At 37.1% G+C, this 26,089-nt stretch overlaps 1 protein-coding gene across 1 annotated transcript in view; it reads left to right on the top strand.

Annotated features, from left to right (window-relative positions):
- The window catches only part of LOC139699003 (myosin-VIIa-like), a 130,684-nt gene that overhangs the window by 55,366 nt on the left and 49,229 nt on the right, over nt 1-26,089 (top strand). Inside the window, exons 15-26 of the mRNA XM_071597998.1 lie at nt 1,906-2,080; nt 5,901-6,017; nt 6,551-6,661; nt 7,793-8,086; nt 9,744-9,899; nt 14,501-14,620; nt 17,054-17,263; nt 17,896-18,078; nt 18,935-19,164; nt 21,351-21,597; nt 23,236-23,409; nt 25,554-25,781. Of these exons, the coding sequence (XP_071454099.1) occupies nt 1,906-2,080; nt 5,901-6,017; nt 6,551-6,661; nt 7,793-8,086; nt 9,744-9,899; nt 14,501-14,620; nt 17,054-17,263; nt 17,896-18,078; nt 18,935-19,164; nt 21,351-21,597; nt 23,236-23,409; nt 25,554-25,781 (2,245 nt within the window). The remainder of the gene's footprint in view (nt 1-1,905; nt 2,081-5,900; nt 6,018-6,550; nt 6,662-7,792; nt 8,087-9,743; nt 9,900-14,500; nt 14,621-17,053; nt 17,264-17,895; nt 18,079-18,934; nt 19,165-21,350; nt 21,598-23,235; nt 23,410-25,553; nt 25,782-26,089) is intronic.

The following is a 26,089-nucleotide window of genomic DNA, read 5'->3' as shown; positions in this document are numbered from 1 at the left end:
CATGTTCTTGTGAGAAAATGACCAGGAAAAACAATTAGTGCTGTTAGACTTTAGACTGTTAAGTCATATGCAATAATTACTTTAGAAATAATGTAATTCGTTTTTTATATTTTGCTTGAATTATTAGGTCATAAAGTATTGCATCAAAATTATTTAAAACTTTTTATCTTATTACATGGTATTTTACTTCAGGGTAATTTTTTGGCCATTAATCTTTGTCAGTAATTGTTTTAAGATTTTCTTTGTGTCCTGTGTAGTTCATCTATATTTATGCACACTTTTCCTTCTTAACGTATCATATTTTTAAGTTACGCTTAGTATCAATTCAATATTTCTTTAACAATTAGTCCTTGTCAGCATTTTTTCAGGTAACTACTGTTTTCTTTTCATAGAAGTGAATTTAATGCATGAATTTAATACAAGTAATTTATATTTCATGTCATGTGTCCTTCTCATTATTCTCAGATTCAAATTAATTAGATAATAGTTGTTGGTGTATTCTTTTTCTGTATTTCACACAGAATATTTTGTACAAAACACAGCTTAATTTCATTTATTTATTATTTCATCTTGTTATTTTACAATGGTAAAATATAAGATGTATCCTATAAAAAACAAAGAATGCACACATATCTTTTGAGAATTGGTTATAATAAAAACTAAATGGTTACGGTTTGTCATACCTTGATGCAAACTACTCATTTAGGTCATAAAAACAACTCTTAATTTAAAAAGATTTAAACCCAGATTAACATCTAAAATGAATTGCTTTCTTTTATACTTGCTGGTAAATAACTATAAATTTAATGCCAGTGTAAAGGGGTCCTTTTTGTGAATATATGTTAAAGCATACATCCAACTCTGTCGATGAATATCTGCAGCCATAATTTGTATCTGTGTATTTTCCTTGGCATGTCCTTTACTTCCATGACAAACCCTTGGGCTAAAATAAATTGATTGATTAATTTAATGATTGATTTGAAAAAGAGAAGTGGATTGCTGTATTACTTGCACCTTTCTTTGTCGTGGCATACCAATGGATACAACTCAGTTTTTAGGAAATAGACAAATGTTTTCTTGAACATACTGAAAACCTTTGTGTTAAGCTCAGGAAATCAGGTTAGCAGATCATGGTAAGGTTTCAAGGAATGATTTTCCACTGGCACAAGTAGAACCCTGAGAGGAGGAAAAGGAAGTTTATGATATGAGGAATGCCTTGATGATGCGACAGAAATGTGCAAAAAGTCTTCGCATGATCTTGGCACACACTTTTTCATGGTCATGTTCTCTAAACCTGATTTCCTGGGCTTAACACAAAATTTTTCAGCATAGTGTGTCATTGCTCCATTAAAAGTAACATCATGGATTCGTGGCACGATATCTTGAACAGGGGTCCAGTCTAGCAGTCTGCAGACCGTAATGGCCTGCAGACAGCTGACGTGGGTCGTGTTGCTTTCTCAAGACCTAATCCATTCTTTCAGTCAAAAATTCTCCCTCTAATGTCGTCCACTTCACCTGGAAAAATCGTTTTACTTACTTTTTGGGACATACCCTGTATATAATTCTTTTTACATTGATGAATTCTTTCTCAGCACCCATAAAAGGGCCCTGAAAAATAATTCCATAGCATACTAGAGATTGGAAATTACCAAATTGAGTGTCATATAAGTGTCACTTCATTCAAAATAATGTCCATGCTTTCACACTCTTTTCATCCCATCATCTCAAGCATAAACATGATGAAGAGTCTTGAGTACCACAGGGCTTTTGATATGGTAATATCATTTTTCTACTTCATTGGTACTTAGATCCCAATCTTGTTAGCTGTCTATTTCATACTTTTGATTTTGTTAAACTAAGAGTTACCCTAGTTAGTAACTCATTCTAATTTTCAAATGCTCACAGATTTCTTCAACTTCGTGCAGCAGCTATTGTGTTCCAAAAGTTTTGGCGAGGTCATAAACCAAGAAAAGAATATCTTGCAAGAATGAGGGGTTTCCTACGATTGGCAGCATCCATTCGATCCCGCCTCCTCACTCACAAGTTTCACAAGCTAAGGATGACAATTATTCATCTCCAGGTGAGTGAACAATTTTTCAGGTTAGTAAATAAAATCACTTTATCTTCATCTACATCTCTCTACATCTACATCTCTCTACATCTACATAATACCCCATAAGCCGCCACTGGGGTGTGTGTTGGGGGGTATTAAGTCACCACCCATAAAATTGAATAAAACCAAATGCAAAACCAAATCATGTTACCTCTACACAAATACTAGTTTAATCATGCACTTGATAAGTTGTAATCACAAGAAAGAAGGAACTTACAAGCAACAATATTCAATAACAGGATGTGTATATTCAAATCATGCTGTAGAACTATTAAGAAGACGGGCCTATTAAATAAAAAGAATAATATGCAGGATATTGACAAATATATACACTACCAATTCTAATTATCTCCTGTGCAATTGCTGTCATATACATTATGATCTCTAATGGAATGAGGAAAAAAAGATATTTTAAATCTATCTGTTCTACTATCTAACTCCCTGATTTTACACTGGTGATATGATCTACCTGTAAGTAAGTCAGGGTCTGTAATATGTCTTTAACATCCTCAGATTAGTTATCTGCCTCAAGTTTACACAGTAACTTCAACCTGTACTTAAGCCTACATCCAACTAGTGGCTCCCATCCTAATCCTTTTGATGCGTCGTGAGACTGCTACCTTGTTCATAACAACTTTTCACAGACCTAGCTGTTCTTCGTTGCACTCAATCTAGTTCCAAAATTAAGTCTACTTCATGAGGATCCCATACACTTGCAGCAGTATACTCAATGTGGGGCCTTACTAATGTGAAATGACAAAGGTCCTTGACCCTTTCATTACAATTCTCAAGTATTCTTTTTATGAATCTTAACTTGCTATAAGCTATTCCAAATATTTCCTCCAAAAATTTATCAAAACTAATTCATTCAAATTCAATTTTAACTCCCATGCCTTACAGCACACACTCTTATTCCTGAAGAGGGTTAAAATTTTCAACTTTCAGGAATGTACTTCTTTTCCAAGAAGAGGGTTGCTAAAATGTTAAACAAGAAATACTACCATCTCAAAAATATGTATTGGTAATTGAAAATAAATCAATCCTGAAATGAAACAGCAATGCTATAGCACCCCTCCTGAGTTTTTAAAGGGACAACATACATAGGCTGCGGCAATACAACTTGCTTTTTTACCAAGAAAAACCCCGTTTAAAAAAAGGTGTTACCGCACCGCACCCTGCTCGGCCTTCTTTCCAACATGTGTCAAGTCCTTCATTGCTTATGAGAGGAGGTGAATGCATATTTTACTAGCCATAATATCATATATTTTGCATCCTATAAAGGGAACATACCTGAATAAATGCAGCTATGCTGCCTGAATGCCCATGTAAAATGGTTGCTTTAACACTGGTTTGAAAATATAAAAATTCACTTGAAACACCACACAAGGTATGATTCTATTTTGAAAGTTCTTCGTGTCCTTTCACTTCAAAAATAGAATTCTCCATTGATTGTCAACAGATTAGCTCAGCTAATTTGCAATCACCCTAATGCTACGTTTGATGAGCCGTTGCACTCACCTCATAAAAGGCAATACAACTTGCTTTTTTACCAAGAAAAACCCCGTTTAAAAAAAGGTGTTACCGCACCGCACCCTGCTCGGCCTTCTTTCCAACATGTGTCAAGTCCTTCATTGCTTATGAGAGGAGGTGAATGCATATTTTACTAGCCATAATATCATATATTTTGCATCCTATAAAGGGAACATACCTGAATAAATGCAGCTATGCTGCCTGAATGCCCATGTAAAATGGTTGCTTTAACACTGGTTTGAAAATATAAAAATTCACTTGAAACACCACACAAGGTATGATTCTATTTTGAAAGTTCTTCGTGTCCTTTCACTTCAAAAATAGAATTCTCCATTGATTGTCAACAGATTAGCTCAGCTAATTTGCAATCACCCTAATGCTACGTTTGATGAGCCGTTGCACTCACCTCATAAAAGTACTTGATTATGTTCATCAAATACTTCTAAAAAGTAGCCCTCCCTCTTTAACAAGGCAGACACTCTGCATTAGTGATAAGTTCAGATAATTAAATATCTAAATAATTTCTACTCATTCATGCCCGGATTAACAAATAAGCTAAATAGGGGAGTAGTCACTTTACAGGCATGCATAAACTCAGACAACGCTCAGCCTTTAAGTCCAGAAGACTATTGCTCACAGTAAAATACAAGTTGTGCAGAGCTGCAGACAGACACATCATCCTGGCGCTGCGAGGAGGACATGGATACTCTGTGTCTAGAAGAGTATTTCTAGTTGTTTTCAGTCTAGAGTGATGTAGTGGTTCATTTGTTTGTGCGATTCAGGGGTGTGCCGCGAGGTGTCACCCTAGGCACGACCCACGAGGAGGCATCTTGACCCACGATGAACCAGTCACGTCTCGACCCCAGCCGAGCATTCATCCCTCTTGTGCACCCATGGCATATATCTTACTGCGTTGACCTTGGTCTGTTATGCACAGCACACAGAATAAATCTGCTGTTTATTCAAATGCTTTAAATGTGATTTATTAGTATTTCCCAGCACCGGCCGTGCTCATATAATTTCCAGCAACCCCACAAGTGACAAACATGCATACAAACACAAGCAAGAGTTCCTCCCAGGCCCCACAGTATAATTGTTTACACAATACCATTTTTCCAGCTACCAAATAGCCATCATTTGCATAACAATAATGGTCATTATTGCAAAATAAGTGTACTTGGGCTCTTCTTTACCTTTTAAAGTTTTCTTTGACATTAGAAGCCTGTAGCTGTTTGGTTGAATTTTTACCTAGGAATTTTAGATCATTCTTCTATTGTTCCGAAGAGTCCCACCGAACTTTGGTACAATATCAAGTCAAACTCAGTGGCAGTGCAAACAAATTGTCTTTCATCCAAGAACAACTAGAATTAAATGCCTTTGTAACTCGTTTGCCCAACTGTTTTGAAGTTGGGGTGGTAAACTACCAAGCATATCCATTGCTCTCCCTTCAAGGAGAGTCTGTTTCAGTTTCTAGAGAGTCACAATTAACAACAGGAAACAATACACCCAAATAAGATCCAAACAAATTCAATAATCAATCCCAATCATTGGATGGATATTTGTATAAAAATTTCATGAAAAGTTGTACTTAATTACACACCAATTATTCAATAGTTCCAAAGTGATTTCAAAGTCCCTCTACTAAAGAGCAGTTAGCCTTCCACCTACGATTTGAATATTCAGATGCAAAATTAATCGTAAATTCTCAACTGGAGTTTTGTTCTAGTTTAAATTGGCTTGAACCACATTTGTGTTTCAGACCATAGACTTGTATTGAGGAGTATTTTTCCAAGGAGAAGGACTCCTTAATACTGGCATCATAAATTTTTGGTGTATTTCTGGATGGAGATTCTCTTTACATAGAATGATTTATAATCATTCTTCATCTCCTGACAGTGAGGAAGAGTAAAAGGTTGTAATAGTTCTAAATTCCAAACTTGGTGATGCCCTCTGAACACCCACAGATAAGCCTAAGGAGAGTTCTATCTTCTAGGCCCTAGATGTTCCAGAGGAAATGCAGGAAGCATAGAAAACTGAACTAATTCCCTAATCTAAAAATGAGACTAGCATATGCCCCAAGTGCTAGGGGAGCCCCACTCTCACCCATCAAACTGACCTTTGGTTCAATTGTAGGCATTTGTTAGTTGTCATCTGTCAAAGATCTCCCAGCCAATACTTTAAAAACTATATGCGTTGGGGAATACTCATTTTAAGTGATTACCATTTCTATAGTATTTTCTTCAATTTATTTCTTTAGGCTTACTGCCGTGGCCACAATATGCGCCAAGAAATTCTGCAGAAGAGGAAAGCTGTTGTAAAAATTCAAGCCTTAGCAAGAAGTCTGATTGCTCAGAAGATTGTTTTCAAAGCAAGGGTATGTCAACATATATGTGTATTGTCCAAACAGATCCACTAAGCATAAGACACAATGTCCACAGTTTGATGTCCCATCTGATGTACAATATATTCCACATAAATTGCTCTCCACATGGATGAAGTAGGACAAGTCCATGTCATCAATGCCTTCCGCCCTGGGAAAGTTTCTTTGAATGAATCAATTATTCTTCTTATGTCCCAACTACTTTGCCCATTGTGTTTCAGTACAAGTTTATCAAATTTTTGTACAACTTAACCCTCTCATTTCTTTTATATGCCATCCTGTGCATACACCCTGTGTTTGTGTGTTGTATGTAAGAAATATAAAGCTAATCCTGAAGAGCAAAGCCCACCACAGTGTTTTTGAATTTTTGTCACATAAGTTGTAATATATTTATTCATTTCTTGTATTATGTATTTCCACACACTCATGATGATATCTATTGTTGTTATATGAATATATTGAATGGAAATAAATTGTCATTATTATTGAGATATCTAAAATTTAATGCCTTATCTTATATTCTTTAGTGGCGGAGGAAGAAACATCATGAAATTTTAGCAATGAGAAGAGAAGCAGTAGCCAAGTTAAAGAAAGAAGGAAGAAAAAATTACCAAGACATTGCAGAACAAAATTGCAAGGTAACCAGTAATCTTTTTCTTCTTTAGTTACTCCATGGTACAACAACAGTCATCAGCTCTTGGTCACAAGAAAATATTATAGATAAGGTGTCGGGTATATCAGGAGTTCCCATTTTCACAATTTGGCAATACATGATATATGTATCAGATATTAGTGAAAAATGAACAATGTAAAATTTAACTTTAAACCTCTTAAGAGATTTTAGAAGTCCTTGTCCTCTTTAGCTGATAGTTATTGCTGCTGTCTTATGTGAATCTGTGGTATGTTTAGAAAGATGCATGCACATGGGTCTAGGTTTTGGTTTCTAACACTCATTTTACATTAAAATATTGGTCATCTGAGATGAAAGTGAGAAAATGCATTCTGAATAGTCAAAATACTGGTTAATCTACCCTACAGAATGCAGAGTTAGCCAAGAGTCCAGATACATGGGATTAACACTTTTTTTTAAATGCTGAAAATTAAGAGATCAAAGTTGTTTACCATAGCCTAGATTCAATGCTTATCCTTGTATACCTGTATCTAATATCTATCATCCCATCTCTACATAAGGCATGCAATGGCTATACAGGTATTATAGAAAAAAGGTGACTGCCTTCTATATGTCTGGTGAGTTTGTCATCTTTTTAATGACAGCCTAATTTTAAATGGCCCAACATTCTTTAAATGAATACTTTAACTTGAGGGGCATTTTAAGTTACATTTAAATGGCTGGTGTTAGCAGGGCATCTACTTCTCCTGTTTCCCCAGAGATCAAGTCAAAATAGTGTACTCCATTTCGAAGTCTTGAAAGACATCCTTCTACTAAGAGCTGATCTGGATCCTTCTTTTAGAGAAATTACTCTTCTAATATCTCCAAGAATTATCTTCATCCCATTCAAAATACTGCTGAAATGTGCATACAATTCCACCTAGAAATGTTTACCATCCATGATACTTTCTTGAGAGTCATGCACTGCGCCAATATTTATCTTCAATTATAATGCTGATTAAGTATGTTTTTTTTCAAAATTTAAATGGTTATTTAATTTTGACCAACTTGGAATTGATCTGAAAATCTAGGTAAGTCATATTCAACCACTAAAAGAGCTGTCATGAAGAAGATTACTGAAAATAGCAAATCTTTGCAGGAACAAATGTTAGCATTTGAGCAGTCATGGGAGCAAGATTCCGAAGAGGCATGGAGGAAAGACCGTAAGGTGACAATCAAGACGAGGGAGAAACAGTGGAAGCCAAGTGGACCAATGGATGAGAGCCGATTGGTTGACGATGTATTCAATTTCCTAATTCCCTCTGCAGCGGGTGCCAGCACCACTCCCACAGAAGGTGAAGGTGGCGTTGGGCAGCAAGTACGAACTGACACAGGACCATCAGTTTTCAAGGTCAGCTCCATAATAACTACACCTAAGACATCAAGCAAGTGTGTGAGCTCAGACAAAGTCTCATGCAGATCTACACTTGGCATATTCATTAACTTCATTTATCATTACAAAGTTAACTATCAAAATGTACATATATAACAAAAAAATTAGCAACAAAACAAGACTACCTACAATTACATACATAGTTACAGATATTTTACATATAAATTGAAATGAAATGAAATTATTGACTCAGCAATTCCCCACACTTTATTCAAAAATACGACCCAAGTTTTGACATTGAACGTCCTATCAGGTGATGATGACATTGACTTTCGATGTAGATATCTATAGTGAAGTGTGTGGAATTAGAAATTCAATAATTCCTATATATTATGCAAATTCCATAAAGTTACGCCTGAGACAACAAATTTCTCATACAAACTTAGTCAATACTGTCAGTCTCAAAACATTCACTGGCTGATTATTTAAGTCTTGTGTAGCTCTGCCATATTTTTAGTTGTCAATACAATTGCAGTGCCTTTCCTTGCAAGCCTGCTTTGAGAAAGAGAGTTTAAAATAAAATACTGCTTCCTGGCCACTTTCAATGTTGGCTCAGTGTGCAGAGATGTGATGCTCATTCTTTCCTCTTAATTAGGCATTCAATCCTCCAATCCCCTGACGAGAAATTACAACAAGTTATGGGTACAGAATGCAGTGAAGTAATTGCTTGATAATTTGGATGATGAATCATGTTTTAATCGCAATTAAATGTCAGTTTTTTTCATTGCATACATGTGCTTCACATTTGAATAAACTCATGAATAGTTGTGTCTCACGTTAAAATGTTTTTTCTTGGACTGAGTTTAGAGTGAAGACCACAAAATAGCATCTTGTGATGCAAATGTGAGCTTGTGTAGCTTTTCATATTACCCACGGAGGCTCATTGCTGCAAATAGGAAAATTGCAAGGGTTAGGAATGGATTTGGAAGTGCAAGCAAGGGTGATGGATTTGGAAGTGTACTTACTTCATGAGGACCTGTGGGAATATATCTTGGAGAAAGTGGATGCACCCATACACAGAAATAAGTAAGCTCAGGAAGTGAGAGCAAAAACCTATTTGCTACTGGACCAGGACCTAAAATTGAGGCTATGGAGTCAAGACAGCCAAGCAAGGTGATGTGAAGTAAGCTGCAGCAAACTTAGTAGTAGTTATTAGGAGAGGCTAGTTACAGCTGAGGTAATTGGTGCCTCAAGGGATGGATGGGAAAGATGGAAGGGTGGAGAGAGAAACCCAGAATTGGCATTAGCCCACTCTTTTAACAAGAGGCACCAAGGGCTCAAACAGTTAAATGATGTCCATCCAATGGATGGTGTATGCACTTAAAGTGCTCTCCACAAAGCACCTCAACAAGGTATCAGGATACCACTGAAAAATATCTGCCGTTTCCACAATTTGAACCTGAGCCCTCTAGGTGGAAAGCTAGTATGCTAGCCACCGCACCAATCCGATTCCCTCCAGCAAACTTATGAAGACAAGTGTGCTAATCACCAAATTACTCTTTATAGTTCAGATGTTTCACATGACCATGAGGTCATGAGCCAGGGCTGCTATGTTCATAAATTCACCACGACTGACGCAGAGTTGAAAAACATTGGGAAAAAGGCCCCATAGTGAGCTGCATGCTCTAATGTGGTGCTGGAGGACACAAAACTGCAGCCATCCAATCAGACCTGGTCTAGCAGGGGCTGCAGCAGGAAGCAGAAAGACTGCAGGCAGGAGGCAGAGGGGGAGGGGGAGGAAGGCATCAAGGAGACCAACATGGATGGTGACCTTCTTACTTGGCAACATGCTCAAGGTCATTGGAGGTCCAGGGTAGGCAGAAGAAGAAGTCTTGAGTTATGCCCAAAGAAGGCTAGGAGTCACTAAAATGGGATAATTGAACATATTCAAAATGTGATCTACAATCTGGATTTAAAGCAGTGTAGCTTAGAAAGCAAAGCAAAAGGGACTACTTTATTTGCAAGATTTAATGCCGAGATATGAATGCAAGTCGGACAGCTTTTGGACACACCTCCGTGTAATTTTAAAATTTATTATTTTATTCAAACTTTTACTTTCAGATTAGAAAATTTTCTTCAATAATTTTTTGATATTGATAATTTTATCATTATTAGTTTCTACTACTATTACTTAGCTTAAACAAACAATTTAATGCTTTTGACAGTATTTCTAAAATATTTATATTGAATATGCCAAAATATGTACTCAAGTCCCACACATATAATCTTCCCAGAAATCAGTCACTACTATATAGTCAATAACAAGGGGCCACACCGATAACACTATGGAAAAGTGTTCCTTAGAGAAACGTGTTACCCGCCTCCAAACGGGAATATCAAAACCCAAGTCCTTTTGACTAGATAGCATTAATTTATTTTGCCAAAATGTGCGATGTTTACGTAATAAGATAACGGAGATAGAGGCAATAGTCAAACATGGTGGCTACAATGTGCTATGTTTCAATGAGCACTGGATCACGAAAAATGAATTTGATGTGTATAAAATTAGTGATTTTGGCTTAGCATCTTTCTACTGCCGATCTGTAGCAAAAAACGGTGGTACCTGTATTTATGTCTTGAAAGGTATGCCCTTCAAGGTAATTGACTTGGACAATTTCTGTCTTGAATTGCACTTTGAAATATCTGCGATCATATTGAAGGACCTGAATTTGATCATTGCTTCTGTGTATCGCTCCCCTAATGGTGTTTTTGAACACTTCTGCAATCAACTGGAACTAGTACTATCCCTATTCTTGACTCTGAAAGCCAATATCATAATTTGTGGAGATCTCAACATTGACATAACACTAAAAACTAGTGATTTTCAGGTTCTTGAAAATCTTTTGCTTTCTTATAATTTATACTGGGCAAACAAACAGCCTACTCGACTTTCTGCCTGCCTGGATAATGTGATCACCAATTGTGGTCCTGAACTGTACAGTATAAGTGTTATTGACTATCTCCTTTCTGACCATCAAGGCATAAGCTTCACTTTTAATACTCAAATAACTCAAAAGATATATCCAAATAGAGGTAAAACCATAATTGTGAGGCCTATAACAATAGAAGGTTTAGAGAGTTTCCAACTGCTTCTATCTTGTATTGATTGGCATGGTTTTTGCACAGACTCTGTAGAACAAACATGTTTTTCAAGTTTTTTAGGTAATTTCCTAGGCATTTTTGAGCAATGCTTTCCTAAAAAAATTCTAAACTCTATCCCCACTAAAAATAAAAAAAATCTCTGGTATACTGGGGAGTTATTAGCTCTTAGAAATGATTTACTTAGTTACTACCACTCTTACAAAACCAGTGGAAGCCGGCATGACAAAGAGGCCTACTTGAAATACAAAAGAGATTATTATAATTTAGTTAGGTGTGCAAAAAATAATGCTTACAAGGATTTTATATTGAATGCAAAAAATAAACAAAAGGCAGCATGGAGTGTAATCAATCAAGAAGTTTGTCATGGTAATGGAAAAGAAAATCTTCCTTTCACCCCAGATGCTGTAAATAATTTTTTCTTAAAAGCTGTTGAAGACAATTTGTTCTCTCGAAAAGTTGATGCTGCCAATATTGGTAATATGCTGCAAAATCTTCCTCCGAATAATTTAAATTTTAAATGGAATTTTGTTACTCCACTTGATATTATATCGACTGTTAAAAAATTTAAAAAATCCAACAGTAAGGATATTTATGGTCTTTCTAACTCCCTAATAAAGGACATTATTGTGCTCATTGTGGAACCATTAGCAATGTTAGTCAATTTATGTTTTGAGACAGGAGATTTTCCAACGGCTCTAAAATATTCCAAAACAGTACCTGTCTATAAGAAAGGTGATAAAGATGATTTAGCTAACTACCGCCCCATTTCCATAGTCCCCGTTTTTGGTAAAATTTTTGAAGCTATTATGAAAGATCAAATATGTAATTTTTTTGAGTTAAATAATCTCTTTTCCAAATCCCAGTACGGCTTTCGATCTGGGAAATCTACAATTTTGGCAGTAGAGTCCATAGTTAATTATGTCATTAATGCATTTGAAGAAAAGGAATCAGTCTCAGTGACACTATGTGATCTTAGTAAGGCCTTCGACTGTGTTAATCATTCAATATTACTAACAAAGCTAGAATATTATGGTATTAAGGGTGTTGCACTGAAACTAATGAAGTCATATTTGGATGATCGCCACCAATTGGTTGAACTTGATGGCTGTCGGTCTGCAGCTCTTAAAGTAAAATGTGGTGTACCACAGGGCTCTGTGCTTGGCCCAGTACTTTTCATTATCATGATTAATGATTTGCCCTGTAATATGAAACCTAGATCTGTTTTATATGCTGATGACACTACTTTTGTGCAAAAGTGTCAACATCCAGAAGATGCAAAGTTACGATCTAGCGCTACCCAAAAACAGGCTAAGGAATGGTTTGATGTTAATCATTTACAATTAAATACTAACAAAACTCAGCATATTGTGTGCAGTCTTAAATCAAAAACAACTGATATTGAAACTGCTAAAATACTAGGAATTTATATTGATACAAAACTTAATTGGGAGACTCACATCAGTCAGACCTGTAATAAACTTAGTAAAGCTGTTTATATGTTAAGAAAGCTCAACTTTATCATTTCAAATGAGTATCGTTTAACACTTTACCATGCCTTCTTTCAATGTCATTTGAATTATGGTGTTGAGTTATGGGGTCATTCTCCTCATGTTAAACAAATTTTGCTACTGCAAAAGAGAGCTATTCGCTCTCTTGCTAATATACCACCACGTGATTCCTGCAAACCTTTTTTTATTAGGTATAGAATCATGACTGTATTTTGTTTGTATATCTTTAAGGCTCTGATTCATGTGAAAGTTAATCTAGAAACTTACCAATTAAGATCCAACCTCCATAACTATTCCACAAGAGGTAAATCGAATCTAAATACTACTTATTGTAGATTGTCATCAACTTACAACACATTTCACAATATGAACATACGACTGTATAACTATCTGCCTACTCAGTTGAAATCAGATGGTATCCAGAGTTTCAAGAATAGGGTATATACCTGGTTACTTGCTCACCCACTATACTCATTGGATGAATTCTTTTGTGACAATTTTCATCACATTTAAGAAAGTATGTTTATATGTTAAATAATACTTATATTGACGACATTTAATATGGTTGTACCATTTTTAAAATGAATAAAGTATTATTATTATTATTATTACTTCTCCTCTATTAGGACATTATTAATATTCAAACAAGGAACTCTAGGAAGAAGATATTCTTTGTTTTTTTGACAAAATAAGTCCAACAGAATGAATAATTGATTAATCATTGTAACTTTTAGTCTTTCCTAAGCAACATCAAAAGGGCTACTATGGAGAATCCCATGACAGAGCAAAGATAAAATGTCTCATTTCCATTGAAATGAATTATCACGTGTCATCGAAAATGTTTAGGACAAGAGGGACATAGTGTGAATTGTGCTCAGTACAGAGATGACCTTACAATAATACAAACATGAACTTGTAAGTAATACAGAGACGCATGATAAAATGTAAGCTTATACATAAGCTTACATTGAAATGGCATCAGCTACGCAGAAAAAGAAGATACACCACCATGCAGAAAACTCTTTATGTTCAAATAATCAAAATGTGAACATATATTTCATTTTCATGATGAAAATTCATCAGCAATGATAAGAAAGCATTGACAGATGCTCTAACACAGTGTACAAAAGCATTGCGACTCACAGAAAGGTAAAACTGTGAGCGAAAAAACACTTTGCCAATAGATGGGCCCGTGGCATTCTTCAGACACACTCCAGCATCCAATAGATCGACCCACTGGAACTAAAAAGGTTAAAAGAAAGGAGTCTCGTTTAGTTCTGGAATGTTTCGTGATTGTGGAATATGAGGCAGGAAACATGAATAAAGACTTGTAAACAGAAAATAGGGGTGAAATAGCTACTGCAGGACGGTCGTGTGGGTGAAAACATGAAACTACAGGACCACATAATCCTGACCAGAACGGATTAGCTGAAAGGACGAAAAGAACTGTGGTAGAAATGGCTGGAAGCATGCTGCCTGAAGGATGTAACTTGCTAAAGGACTATTGGGTCAAGGCGTGCAGAGCAGCCATACCTCAAAAATAGGACAACAACAAGGTCACCTGGTAATCTGCTGCCTTAGAACAGATAGGTGCATTTCAGAATTTAGGTGAGGCATTTAAGAGTGTTTGGATATGATGCTAATGTGGCTGAAGAGCTGTTAAAGATGCTGGATACCTAGTCCAAATGCTATTACTTCTTTGCTTAATATGAGGAGTTTATAAAGGGTATTTGGTGGAAGATCCTGAAACTGTTGGAAGAATAACAAATGAACATGGTGTGGGGTTCTTTCAAAATGTGTTTAGGGAAAGAAACCAGCAAAGAAGGTTCCAGAAGGTCTATACAGTCAATGCTACAGAACTCTTAAAGATGAGATGAGCATTCATATCCATAGCCAGGAGAGAATGGCAGCATTGGCACAACGAGTAATGAGGTGAATAACTCAAGTGGTGAGGGTGAGGATAATATCCCGAGTGGAATACAGTGCCCATAGAATTTCCAGGTTATGTGCTCTTCTTGACATCAGTAAATTCAACATGCTCCCAGTCTTTGCCGCTTTCCAGTGACCCTCTAGCATCAAAAGAGGCTTTGCCCAGAGAGTTGGGGGAAAGAGACAGGTAGAATTGGATGCATTGGCTAAGTAAAGGGTTCTCTGTCTTGTTGACTTACTCAAAGATAAGGAAGCTAATTGGTGTTCATAAATGTAATGTATTTTTATAGTGTAATGTAAATTTATGTTCAAGCAGAAGGTGAAAAATGCTTAGAGTGAATTTACAAAGTCTGTTTGGTTTGTGAAGGACTGCACATAGAAGTATGCAATTCTTTATCATGAAACATATTCCCCAGTTATTCTCTATTCTATTTTATTGTGTCTTCAGATTGCTTATTGTTTTGTCGGTGGCATTAGACCTAGGCATCAAATACTTTACTGTCACTGCAGCTTTTACGGCTGGCGATCCTAAAGAAACAATCCCTATGGAGTAGCCTGAAGGACTTGTCTCAAAAGGGGCTGTGGGTAAGCTGTATCAACTGCATACAACAATTGGTGCCTTAAAGTAGGTATCCAAATCCAGCTATAACTTGTGTCAATGAATCCTAAGAAGTGAACTTAATGGTTTTAGGTTCTACTTTGCGAAAATTCATGATCACTGAATAATTAAATTCGGTATTTTTTCACAAAAAGTTTTTGTGAAAAAATACTAAGTTTAATTATTAACAACAATAATTCAGCTGCGTAGGTTTTCGCGGTGGTGGTTTGAAGTATTCTGCATTGTCGGGTTTCACCGCGTCGTTGTTTGATTCTGACAACAGTTTTGCCAAAGTTGCATTCGGCGTCTTCAGGTCGAAGATGAGGGACTCGGTTTTTTTCAGTTTAAAAGGTTTTTATTTCCGTAAAGAACAGCGTACAAGAATGAATATATAAAATATATAGTGGAAACATATCACAACCATACGGATATCCCGTTTTAGGATATACTCCTCTTCGGGGTGGAAAAATTAAACAAGGAAAGGCTACAAAGCTGGTAGCGGCTGCGGAAAATAGAGGGACTCGGAATTTTGCCACCCTTATATAGGTGGTCCCATCTAGTGGCTGCTCGCTGATGGGTCCGTTTCCGGAGAACTCTCTTCCACGCGTTGTGGAGATGGTAGCCTTCATCTCTAGTAATGTTCTCCGGATTTTTTGCAATCTCAATTACTTCTCTAATCAATCGTGGGTGGTATCTACTCTAGAGATGAAGGCTACCATCTCCACAACGCGTGGAAGAGAGTTCTCCGGAAACGGACCCATCAGCGAGCAGCCACTAGACGGGACCACCTATATAAGGGTGGCAAAATTCCGAGTCCCTCGAAAAACCCGAAGAGGAGTATATCCTAAAACGGGGTTTCCGTATTGTTGTTGTTATGTTTCAACTATATATTTTATATTCATTCTTGTACGCTGTTCTTTACGGAAATAAAAACCTTTTAAACTGAAAAAAACCGAGTCCCTCATCTTCGTCCTGAAGACGCCGAATGAAACTTCGGCGAAACTGTTACGTATAAGTAATAAAGCCAATTTTCCTTAACAATGTCATTGATGAATTTCTGCTTTATAGCTATATGAGGGAGTACTCAAAAATAACCGAAATAGTGCTGCAGTTGGTGGAGCTTTATTAGAATGCATTTCTTCCGCTAGGTGAGCATAGAGCAAATTGTTCCAAGTTCTGCATGGGCATTGTGGTCATCTGGGAAGGTTGGAATGAGTCACAACAATTCATTTTGTAAAAACAGTTTTGCTAGCTCCTCGTTTTTCACTATGGCAGATTTTGTTTGATACAAATAGTGTGTCTGTCTAAACAATGTTGTCTTGGCATGTGCATGGAGAGATGAATTTAGACCATTGTCGGTTATGTGTGTACATGGTTGAAGATCGTTTTGGCATTGATAAGATGACATTGCACATCATTATCACTGATATTTGGCAACATGAAAGATCTGCACGAAACTCGTCCTCCCGAAGGTCTTTGGACAGATGACCAAAAGAGCAGAGTGGAGCGTGCCTGCTTTGCTACCCTAAGTGCCATCAAAGAAGCTTGCACACGTATGCTTAAGTACCTTCCTCCTACCAGGGAGTCTTCAAGTGTAGGAAGAACCACTGAAAAAAGTGTGTTGATGCTCAAGGGATGTACCTAGAAGGATTTTGATTGTTGTAGCAATTTCTGAAATACTAAATCTATTTTTCCAAAAATTTTCCCAATGCCTTTATACCAACCATGTATGGTCTTTTATGATGTCTTTCCATCAAGTTAAATCATTCTGGCCTTCCGCCATTATATATCCTTGCCATGATGAGAACCTAATTTCAATATTTTCATTAGGATCTAGGACAAGGTGGCCCAAATCAACAAGACTTTATTGACCTTCCGGATCTTACCCCAGCTGGTTCCAAAGATACTCCAGAGAATCTTACTCAATACAACTTTCAGAAGTTTGCATCGACCTACTTCAATGGTAATGTTAACCACATGTACTCCCGCCGGCCAATTAAGCACCCTCTTCTTCAACTGTCCAACCCAGGAGACATCTTGGTAAGTGAAATTTGGCTTACAAACTCTCCCTAATAGCATTTTCACCTAAACTCTATGACACTTTGATAGCAATACATTTTTATCTTGAGAATAGTGCTATATCCAATTTTATTAGCATTAGTCCAATGAGCAGAATGTTGGAAGTCTACTGACATCATGGACTGTGGTCCTTTGAGCCCATTATGATACCTCAAAGCACTATATTAAATTTATTTTTGTGTTAGTGCTGCCAATGAGAGCCATGCATAGCAATTGTAGAAATTTGGTGTAAATTCAAGATTTAACTTTTTCCTTGATGAATTTTCAGCATCACTCAGCAAAAGTATTTGCAATTTTTCTTGCAACTATTTTACATAATTTTAGGATTTCAATTTCTACTAACTTCTTACACTTAACTTATCAGCAAACTACCAATTGGAAAAGTGCAACTTAGGTACTTTAGAATGTTGTTGTAACAAAAGGGGTGATAACAATCCCTAAATGTTTTTATTACATATATGTCATGCACAAATGTTTATAGTTCATCCTACCTCCTAGGATTAACTACATTTCTTACATGTAGGCATTCATACCTTTGGTGTGGGTATATGGTTCATGAGTTATAGCGAACAAATAAATGTGTGCATTTACAGGCAGCTCAAGCTTTATGGATTACCATACTACGTTTTATGGGTGATATGGCTGAACCACGGTATACGACAACCACCGAACGAGACAGCACTTCTGTCATGTGTCGGGTCACTGCGACCCTTGGACGAGCATGGGGAGAGCGCAACAGCGAAATGCTTGCTGATATCAACGGATCAGATGAAATTGTGAGTTCTGTCAGAGATGCCACATGCTGCATTGTGCCGCTGATAAACACCAACCAAGTTTATTCACCTTTATCTAACAACTGACTCTTTTGGTTCGTACACACAGAGAATATCAATATTTGATATTATTCACGTCATGTGGAAAATCGACCCCCTTAGTGCTGCATTCTGCCACTGGCGCTAGCGAAAAGTGTGGAGGGTAATTTAATCAAATGTATCATCCGAGGAAAAAAATATTTTGAAGTCATTTTTTAAAGATATCCACGTGCAGTTTTTTCATTGTACATTAACTGACGCAGGCAATATTTGTGAATGAATTTTGCATCATCTTAAAAAGTAAACGTAATTGTTTAGTCTACTAATCTTGAACAAAAGTTTATGCTCGAGTCAATATATCAACCCAGAGCTCTTTTTGCCCAAGATCCAAAGGCTACTTCATCAGCCCAGTGCATTAAAAGGATTGATAAAGTCAAGAAAGCTTAAATAACGGGAAAATTTCTTCAAGATTAGAATGAGGATTATGTTTTAGAAAAATGTTTTCTTTGCATAATCCTTATTTTTTTCTAGAATTTTGAATAAATGAGGTGAATTTTCACCATTTAACTGTATTCTGCTATCACTAGTGATTAAGCGAAAAACACACAATGTAAGTATATTCTATTGTTTCAGGCTTCACTTCGTGGAAGTAATTGATATCCATTATTGAAATAGAAAGAAAGACTCGTACTTTTCCATGAAGACTGATTGTAACTTGAGTTTTAATCATAATACCCTTGAAATGGAGACATCAAGTACTTTGAAGTTGGCACTGATTAATCTTGGAGTGAAAAAATCCCTCTCCTGCATTTCTTTCCAGGAGCATGGAGAAACTGCAACAGAGAAAGCAGCAAGGATCAGAGAGAGAAAGAAACTGGTCTCACTCACACTCAAGAGGAAAAATAAATTGGGGGAAGATGTAAGAAGGGGTCTGCTCAATGACGAGTACGCAGCAGACAGCTATCAAAACTGGCTGCAGTCACGCCCAACCTCCAATCTCGAAAAACTGCACTTCATCATTGGACATGGAATTTTAAGGGAGCAGCTGAGGTAAGGCATGAACACATCAGAAACTGGGTCTAATTTCATGGAAATTAATACGCACAAGATCCATCCCAAATGTGGAAGCATGACTTATTTTTTCCCGGATAGATAGACAGATGGGCAGCAGTTTCTCTGACTGGGTTCGAGGGAGGGGAGTGTAAGGAAAGACTGGAGGCCAGCCTTTACAGAGTGCAGATTGTTCATTTGCAAAATCTCTAATACGTGACCTCGTCACGCTCCATCATGAGCCAGTCATTGGAACGGCGCTAGGCCACCAAATTTTGTGTGAAACTGGGAAAAATGAGGGAAGAAACTCATGAAAGGTTGAAGGCAGCTGATGGTGATGACGCCACGTGTAGATCGGTTGTTTTTGAGTAGCATAAGTTGTTTGATGCCTTTCGACCTCATAAAAGTGATGTAAATCTTTCAAGAGTGAAAGGTTTGATTGAACAGGGATTGTAGACGAAGAGTTTGCATGGTTTCTGATGAACTTGGCATTCCTAAAAGTTATGTGCATCTACTTGTGACCAAAAACAATGGGAATGAGAAAGTTGTGTGCGAAGTTGGTGTGGTGAGTGATCTCAGAGTGAATGTCAAACTGGCCTGTGACAACATTGTAACCCTGCCTCAGCCACCCCACAGCAGCGATGTTGCCACAACAGATTTCTGATGCTCTGATGGGAAAAGGGCAAGGAAATCATGGATCACACATGACTTGATGACAAGGATGGATGAGAGAAGAAAATGGAAGAATGTAATCGCAGAGTTAGGCAAAATGAAGTACAAAGAGTGAAATAATTCGGGTGAGATCCAAGAAAGATGGAAGGAATACATAGAAGCACTTTATGGTAAAGAACTTAGGCCAACAAGGTTACACATAGAAGAGGAACATGACATAGAGGAAGATAGCTTAGGTCCAGGTATACTTGACGATGAGATAGAAAGGGTATTCAGGGAGATGAAACTAAATAAGGCCTTGGGGTAGATAACATTCTTGCAGAACTACTGAAATGTTTAGGAAAATGTGGAAGGAAGAGACTATATTGGCTGATTCATAGTATTATTGAGGAAGGAATCTGGCTGGAAGACTTTGTGAGATCAGTTTTAGTTCCTATTCCAATAAAGGTTAAAGCTAAGTTAAGACAATAAGTTTGATATTCCAAGAAGCTAAAGTTGTTCTCAGGATCATAAACAAAAGGATAGAGAGTAGGGCAAATGATTACTTAGGGGATGATCAGTTTGGGTTTAGGAAGGGGAGAGGTATGTGTGATGCCATTGCAGTAATGAGATTATTAATCGAGAGGAATATAGAACACAACCAGGAGGTATTTGCCTGTTTCGTAGATTTCGAAAAAGCGTTTGATAGTGTGATTTGGGAAAAACCAAAGAGTGTATTGCAGAAAATTGGAATTGATTGGAGGGACAGGAGGCTAATTCACAACCTGTACATGTCTCAGACTGCTCAGGTGCCAGTGGGGAACGGGGAGTCCGGATGAGCAGTATTAGGTAGAGGTGTAAGGCAGGGTTGCCCATTGTCACAGCTGCTGTTCAACCTGTATGCAGAGGAAATGATTAAAGAGGTATGGGAAGAACTGGAGGTAGGAGTGAAAGTGGACGAGGAATTCGTAAAATCAGTTAGTTTCGCTAATAACCAAGCTTTATTTTGGCAGTCAGCCAAGGGGTTGCAAGCATTGCTGAGTAAATTGGAAATTCAGTGAGACAGGTATGGGATGAGAATCAATATTAATAAAACAAAGGTTATGCAATTTTCTAGAAAGGAAAAGGCTAAGCTAAACATTAAAATAGGAGGGCAAAAACTGGAGCAGGTAGAACAGTTTACGTATCTCGGAAGTGTTTTGGACCAACATGGTAAAAATAGTAGGGACATAAGGAGAGGAACTGAGCTAGGCAAAGAGGCTTTCACAAGGAGGAGGGAGTTGAGGACAGGTATGTTAAATAAGGACATTAAGAAAAGACTCGTAAAAACTTTGATATGGAGTGTAGCTATGTACATCCCGGAAATGTGATCATTGAAGCAGGAGGATAGACGTGGATTACTTTTTAGCAAAGTGAATCTAAAAATTGAAATCAGGCCTTGAAAATCTTGAAAGAGTGAGACAGATTCTATGGCTGACATTGCTTGTGAAGAGGCATAGATTTTTAATCTGGCATCCCATTTGTTTTCTTTACAGAGATGAAATTTATTGCCAGATCTGTAAGCAGCTCACCAACAACCCATCAAAGCCTTCACATGCCAGAGGCTGGATACTCCTGTCCTTGTGTGTCGGGTGTTTTGCTCCATCAGAAAGCTTTGTCAATTACCTTCGTGCATTCATACAAAATGGACCACCTGGTTACGCACCATACTGTCACAACCGATTAATGCGCACGTTTAACAATGGAACCCGGTCCCAGCCACCCAGTTATTTGGAATTGCAGGTTAGTGCTGGCCGGTGGCAATGAGTAGTACATAAAACCAACTCTAATTTTTCTCACTTCTTATTTAAGAATCCAAAAATGCTCATTCTTCTGTGGTGACATGAAAGTAACCATGAATGCTGAAACAATTTTACTTCGACATATTGTGTCGTTTTCAAGGTTGATTTTATATGAAAAATAAAAAAATAAGGGCAGTGCCTCAGTTAGACCTCTGTTTAAAAGGCCAACCCATAGAAAGGGTACACAGCACCAAGCTTTTAGGTTTGTCAATTGATGAGTCCTTAAACTGGAGGATCCTTGGCTTATGTACCACTTTGGCAAAAAGTGGATTTATTCTACGATATCTTCCAAACATTGTAGATTTAAATATACTAAAAACTGTTTACTATGGCAACTTTCAGTCACATATGAGCTACGGAATTATTTTTTGGGGAGCGTTGCCTGGATTCCATAGAGTTTTTATAATGCAAAAGAGATGTATTAGGTATATAGAAAAAATAAACCCATGACAAACTTCCAAATCTTATTTTTAAGAATTGAAAATTGTAATTTCACCTTGTCTGTATATATATTAGTTATGTTTATATGTTAAGAATAATATGAAACAACAAATCACTAATGCTCAAGTACATGGCATAATACTCGACAGAGTATTGATGTGCATTTTTTCTGACACTCTTCTGCTATGTTATTATAAGAGTCCCTTTCATGTTGCCATCAAAATTTTCAACTATCTGCCACCAGGCATAAAATCTGTTCCTTTTATGGGCACAGTTAAGAAATATCTCAAGCATTTTCTGATAGATACATGCTATTATAGAGAGTAAGAGTTTCTGGAGCCTTCAGAACACTAAAGCAACTGATGTTTGTTCTCTGACTTATCCTATATTTTACTTTCTAAAGTCCTGGGACCAATACATATTATTATTATGAAAGTGACATTACACTATCATTTTCAAGACCGTTGAAAATAAAGTAACTCGTGGAAACCATTGCTGATATGTGTAGTGAACATTGTGTGAGCATTAACTAGGTAACTTATTTCAGTTTGCCATCCAAAATGAACATTAACCATTTTCGCATATATATTTGCATTTTATTAAAAACAGTGAGTGTCACAGTAAGTATTCTCACTTTTTGCTTCAAAATGATAAACCCATGGTCACCTTTGTCATAGAACAATATATTAGAATCTTCAACGATGCACCATATTATTAGCAGGAACATCATCAATGTCACTTCAACTTCTTTTACTTTTACCAACAGAACTATGGATAAAATAGAAATATGTCTTTAAATTTTGGAAATTATGAATGATAAAACTGTTGTGAAGTACTCATAATCATTTCAGCATTAATAAAATAAAGTGTACACTCGGTCAAGTGTACAGTGGTTGAATATAACTAAATTTTAATTCCTCAAGAAATATTAATGCATAGTCATTTGGATATCAATATAATACTTGTGGAATCTTTAGTACTATCCTCTGTTTATAACTTTTTGTTATGAAACTTTATGAGCACAGATGAGTTCAGGGACCTTGAAAATGTGAATTTCCATTTCAGTGTCAAAGTCCATCTTTTGTGACAACAACAATACTTTCCCTAATGACGTGATCATTATGTATCTTTTTGAAAGGCCACCAAATCCAAGAAACCCATTTTACTAGCAGTCACATTCATGGATGGGTGCACCAAAACAGTGCGAGCGGACTCTGCTTCAACAGCAAATGAGGTTTGCATGCAACTCTGCAAGGACATTGGACTTCAAGACCAATTTGGTTTTTCTCTGTTCATCACCCTTTTTGAAAAGGTAATCTAGTTAAAACCTAGCTAATTGCAAAAAAGGGCACTAAGAAGCATGCTGGTTTAGAGCCCCCACACATTATGCACGAAATATGTCACTTCAAACAAAGTCACGACCGGAAAGAGTATGTGTGTATGTGTACATGTGTCTATACATGGTATGTGTGAGTGTATAAACACAGGAATGGTGGAAAGTCCCCACTTCTCCTACGCTTGTCTTTTATGTGTTCCTATCCCTTTCCTCATATCCATGTGAATGAACATGTGTTCGCCATGTGGCAGGTTTGAATATGTATGTGGCTCTCTCTATTAACCTCTACCATATCCTCAAAAATCAAAATTCCACCACCAACCATTTTCCCAAATGTCCCTCTGTTACTATCAGACGACCTGCAAACTTATCAGATTCCCTCAAATCAACCAATGCACTCCTTACATCCCTGCCCCATCCCAAACCACGCCCATGCACTTGCAATGAACCACGATGTAAAACATGTCCCAAATTTCCAAGCCCAAATTCCATTCCTCTCCCACTTGCTTTTTCCTCTCTTCCACCAATTCCCTGCTCTTTGCGCACCTTCAGCAATGTGGTTCTCTGAAGTGCTCACTCACTCCCTTGAGAAAGGTGGTTTGACCACTGAAAGTTCGGAATGCGTGTGGACCAAAAAAGTGAAGGTTGTGAGAATTTGTGTGTGAAGGGTGAAGGGATAGGAAGAGAAGAGAGTGAGGCAGAACTACAGGAGTAGCAGGGATTGTTCATTCGAATGAGTAAGGGGGTAATGCATTCGCCTACGTAAAATAAAGTGCACCTTTTGCATGACAAATAATATATAATGTTTTTGAAGGTAAAAAAAATTGTTTAAAATCTGAAGGTATTAAAACTCTCTTTTAGATGATATAATTATTTTTTAGTACTGGGTTAAATATCCTAAAATGTCCTGATCATTCAAAATATTGCACCATTCCATCATGCACTATTCAAATCATTTTCCCCATTAGATATGGATGGGAATGGAAGAAGGGTGGAAAGAAACCCGGCATCGATATTAGCCCACTCTTGTTGAGAGGCGCCAAGGGATCTGAAGTTTAATGTCCCATCTGATGGACGTCCCACTCACTCAAAGTGCTCTCCACAAAACACCTCAAGTAGGGATCGGGATACCACTGATAAAGACTGCCGTCTCCAGGATTTAAACCCAGGCTCTCTCGGTCCCACTCACTCAAAGTGCTCTCCACAAAACACCTCAAGTAGGGATCGGGATACCACTGATAAAGATCTGCCGTCTCCAGGATTTAAACCCAGGCTCTCTCGGTGGGAAGCCTGTACATTAGCCACCGCACCATCTCAATCCCCTCTAAAATATTTTTTTGTTAAATTTCCTCGTGCAATGTTGATAACTTTTTTTTCATGTTATGTATACTGTCAAAATTGGGACATTATTTTCTTTGGTGATGAAATCATGCTGAACTGTTAATGTTGAATCAAATATTATTATTTTTATATGTTATCATAAGGCACACACCTATATGAAAATATCAGTGGAAAAAAAGAGTGATGCAATGTGATTTAATGTTTTTAGTAACATGGGCAGGCTAAATTTATGTTATTATGATTCTAACTGTATGTTGATGTGGTGCTCGAAACATTTCATGAGTTGGATATTTATCGTTAAATAAACTTCGCAATGCCACTGAAATTCATATTTACGCAGAACCTTTACTTACTTTCACTAAACTACTTCAAACAGAGTAAAAAGTCATTTTTTAAAATTTCCGAATGTCAATATTCTCTCACTAGCTCCAAAATGAAATGAACTGCATTACAGGGTATACTGTTGCTAGCTAATTTTGATATTCAGTCATAAATCCATTACTCAAAGTATTTGATTCCTACATTTTAAAACTCTCTAAAACATGGATGTTTTATGATGTTAATTTCTTATTAAAAAATCACTGAATACCTTAATGGCCCATTAGTCTCTATAAAAAAACAATTGGAATCAAATTTGTGAACTCATTCCTACCTATGCTTAATTCTTCATATGAAACAATTAGCTTCATATATTTTAAGGCTCTAATCACTGCATATGTTGTTGCCTCTGGAAATTTGAGCAATGGACAAATAATGGTTTTTCATTTTTTATTCACAAGGTGTCTTCAATTGGTAGTGGCAATGAGCATGTCATGGATGCAATTTCACAATGTGAGCAGTATGCTAAAGAGCAAGGTGCGCAAGAACGCAATGCCCCTTGGAGGCTCTTCTTCCGCAAAGAAATCTTTGCACCATGGCATGATCCAACATTAGACAAAGTTGCCACCGATCTGATTTATCAACAGGTAGTACGTGGAGTCAAGCATGGAGAATATAGGTGTGGAAAGGTATGATTATTCTGAATAATGGATGTATAAGAGGAGTCTATTAGAAATGGGCTTCTTACATAATGCATGGGTATTATAACAAGCTGTTAGTAGGGATTGATCTATGCCCAACTAGAGATTAAGTTCTGGTGACTGGCTAGAAGATTCCTTCTATTTCCACTGGGGCCACAATGGCCCCACCCCTGGTTGGTTGTGGGTAGCTGTTTAACTTAGGAGATGAACTCCCCTTTCTTTAACTCCCCTCTTCATGCACTAACTTTAAATTTTCTCCAAATGACTCATCATCATCAGTGATATTGTCAAACCTT

The sequence above is a fragment of the Hetaerina americana genome, unplaced genomic scaffold (genome assembly GCF_022747635.1).
Source record: "Hetaerina americana unplaced genomic scaffold, ioHetAmer1.1.p SCAF_9, whole genome shotgun sequence".
Lineage (NCBI taxonomy): Eukaryota > Metazoa > Arthropoda > Insecta > Odonata > Calopterygidae > Hetaerina > Hetaerina americana.
The sequence above is the reverse complement of the archived record's forward strand: the minus strand, read 5'-3'. Positions and strand labels throughout refer to the sequence as shown.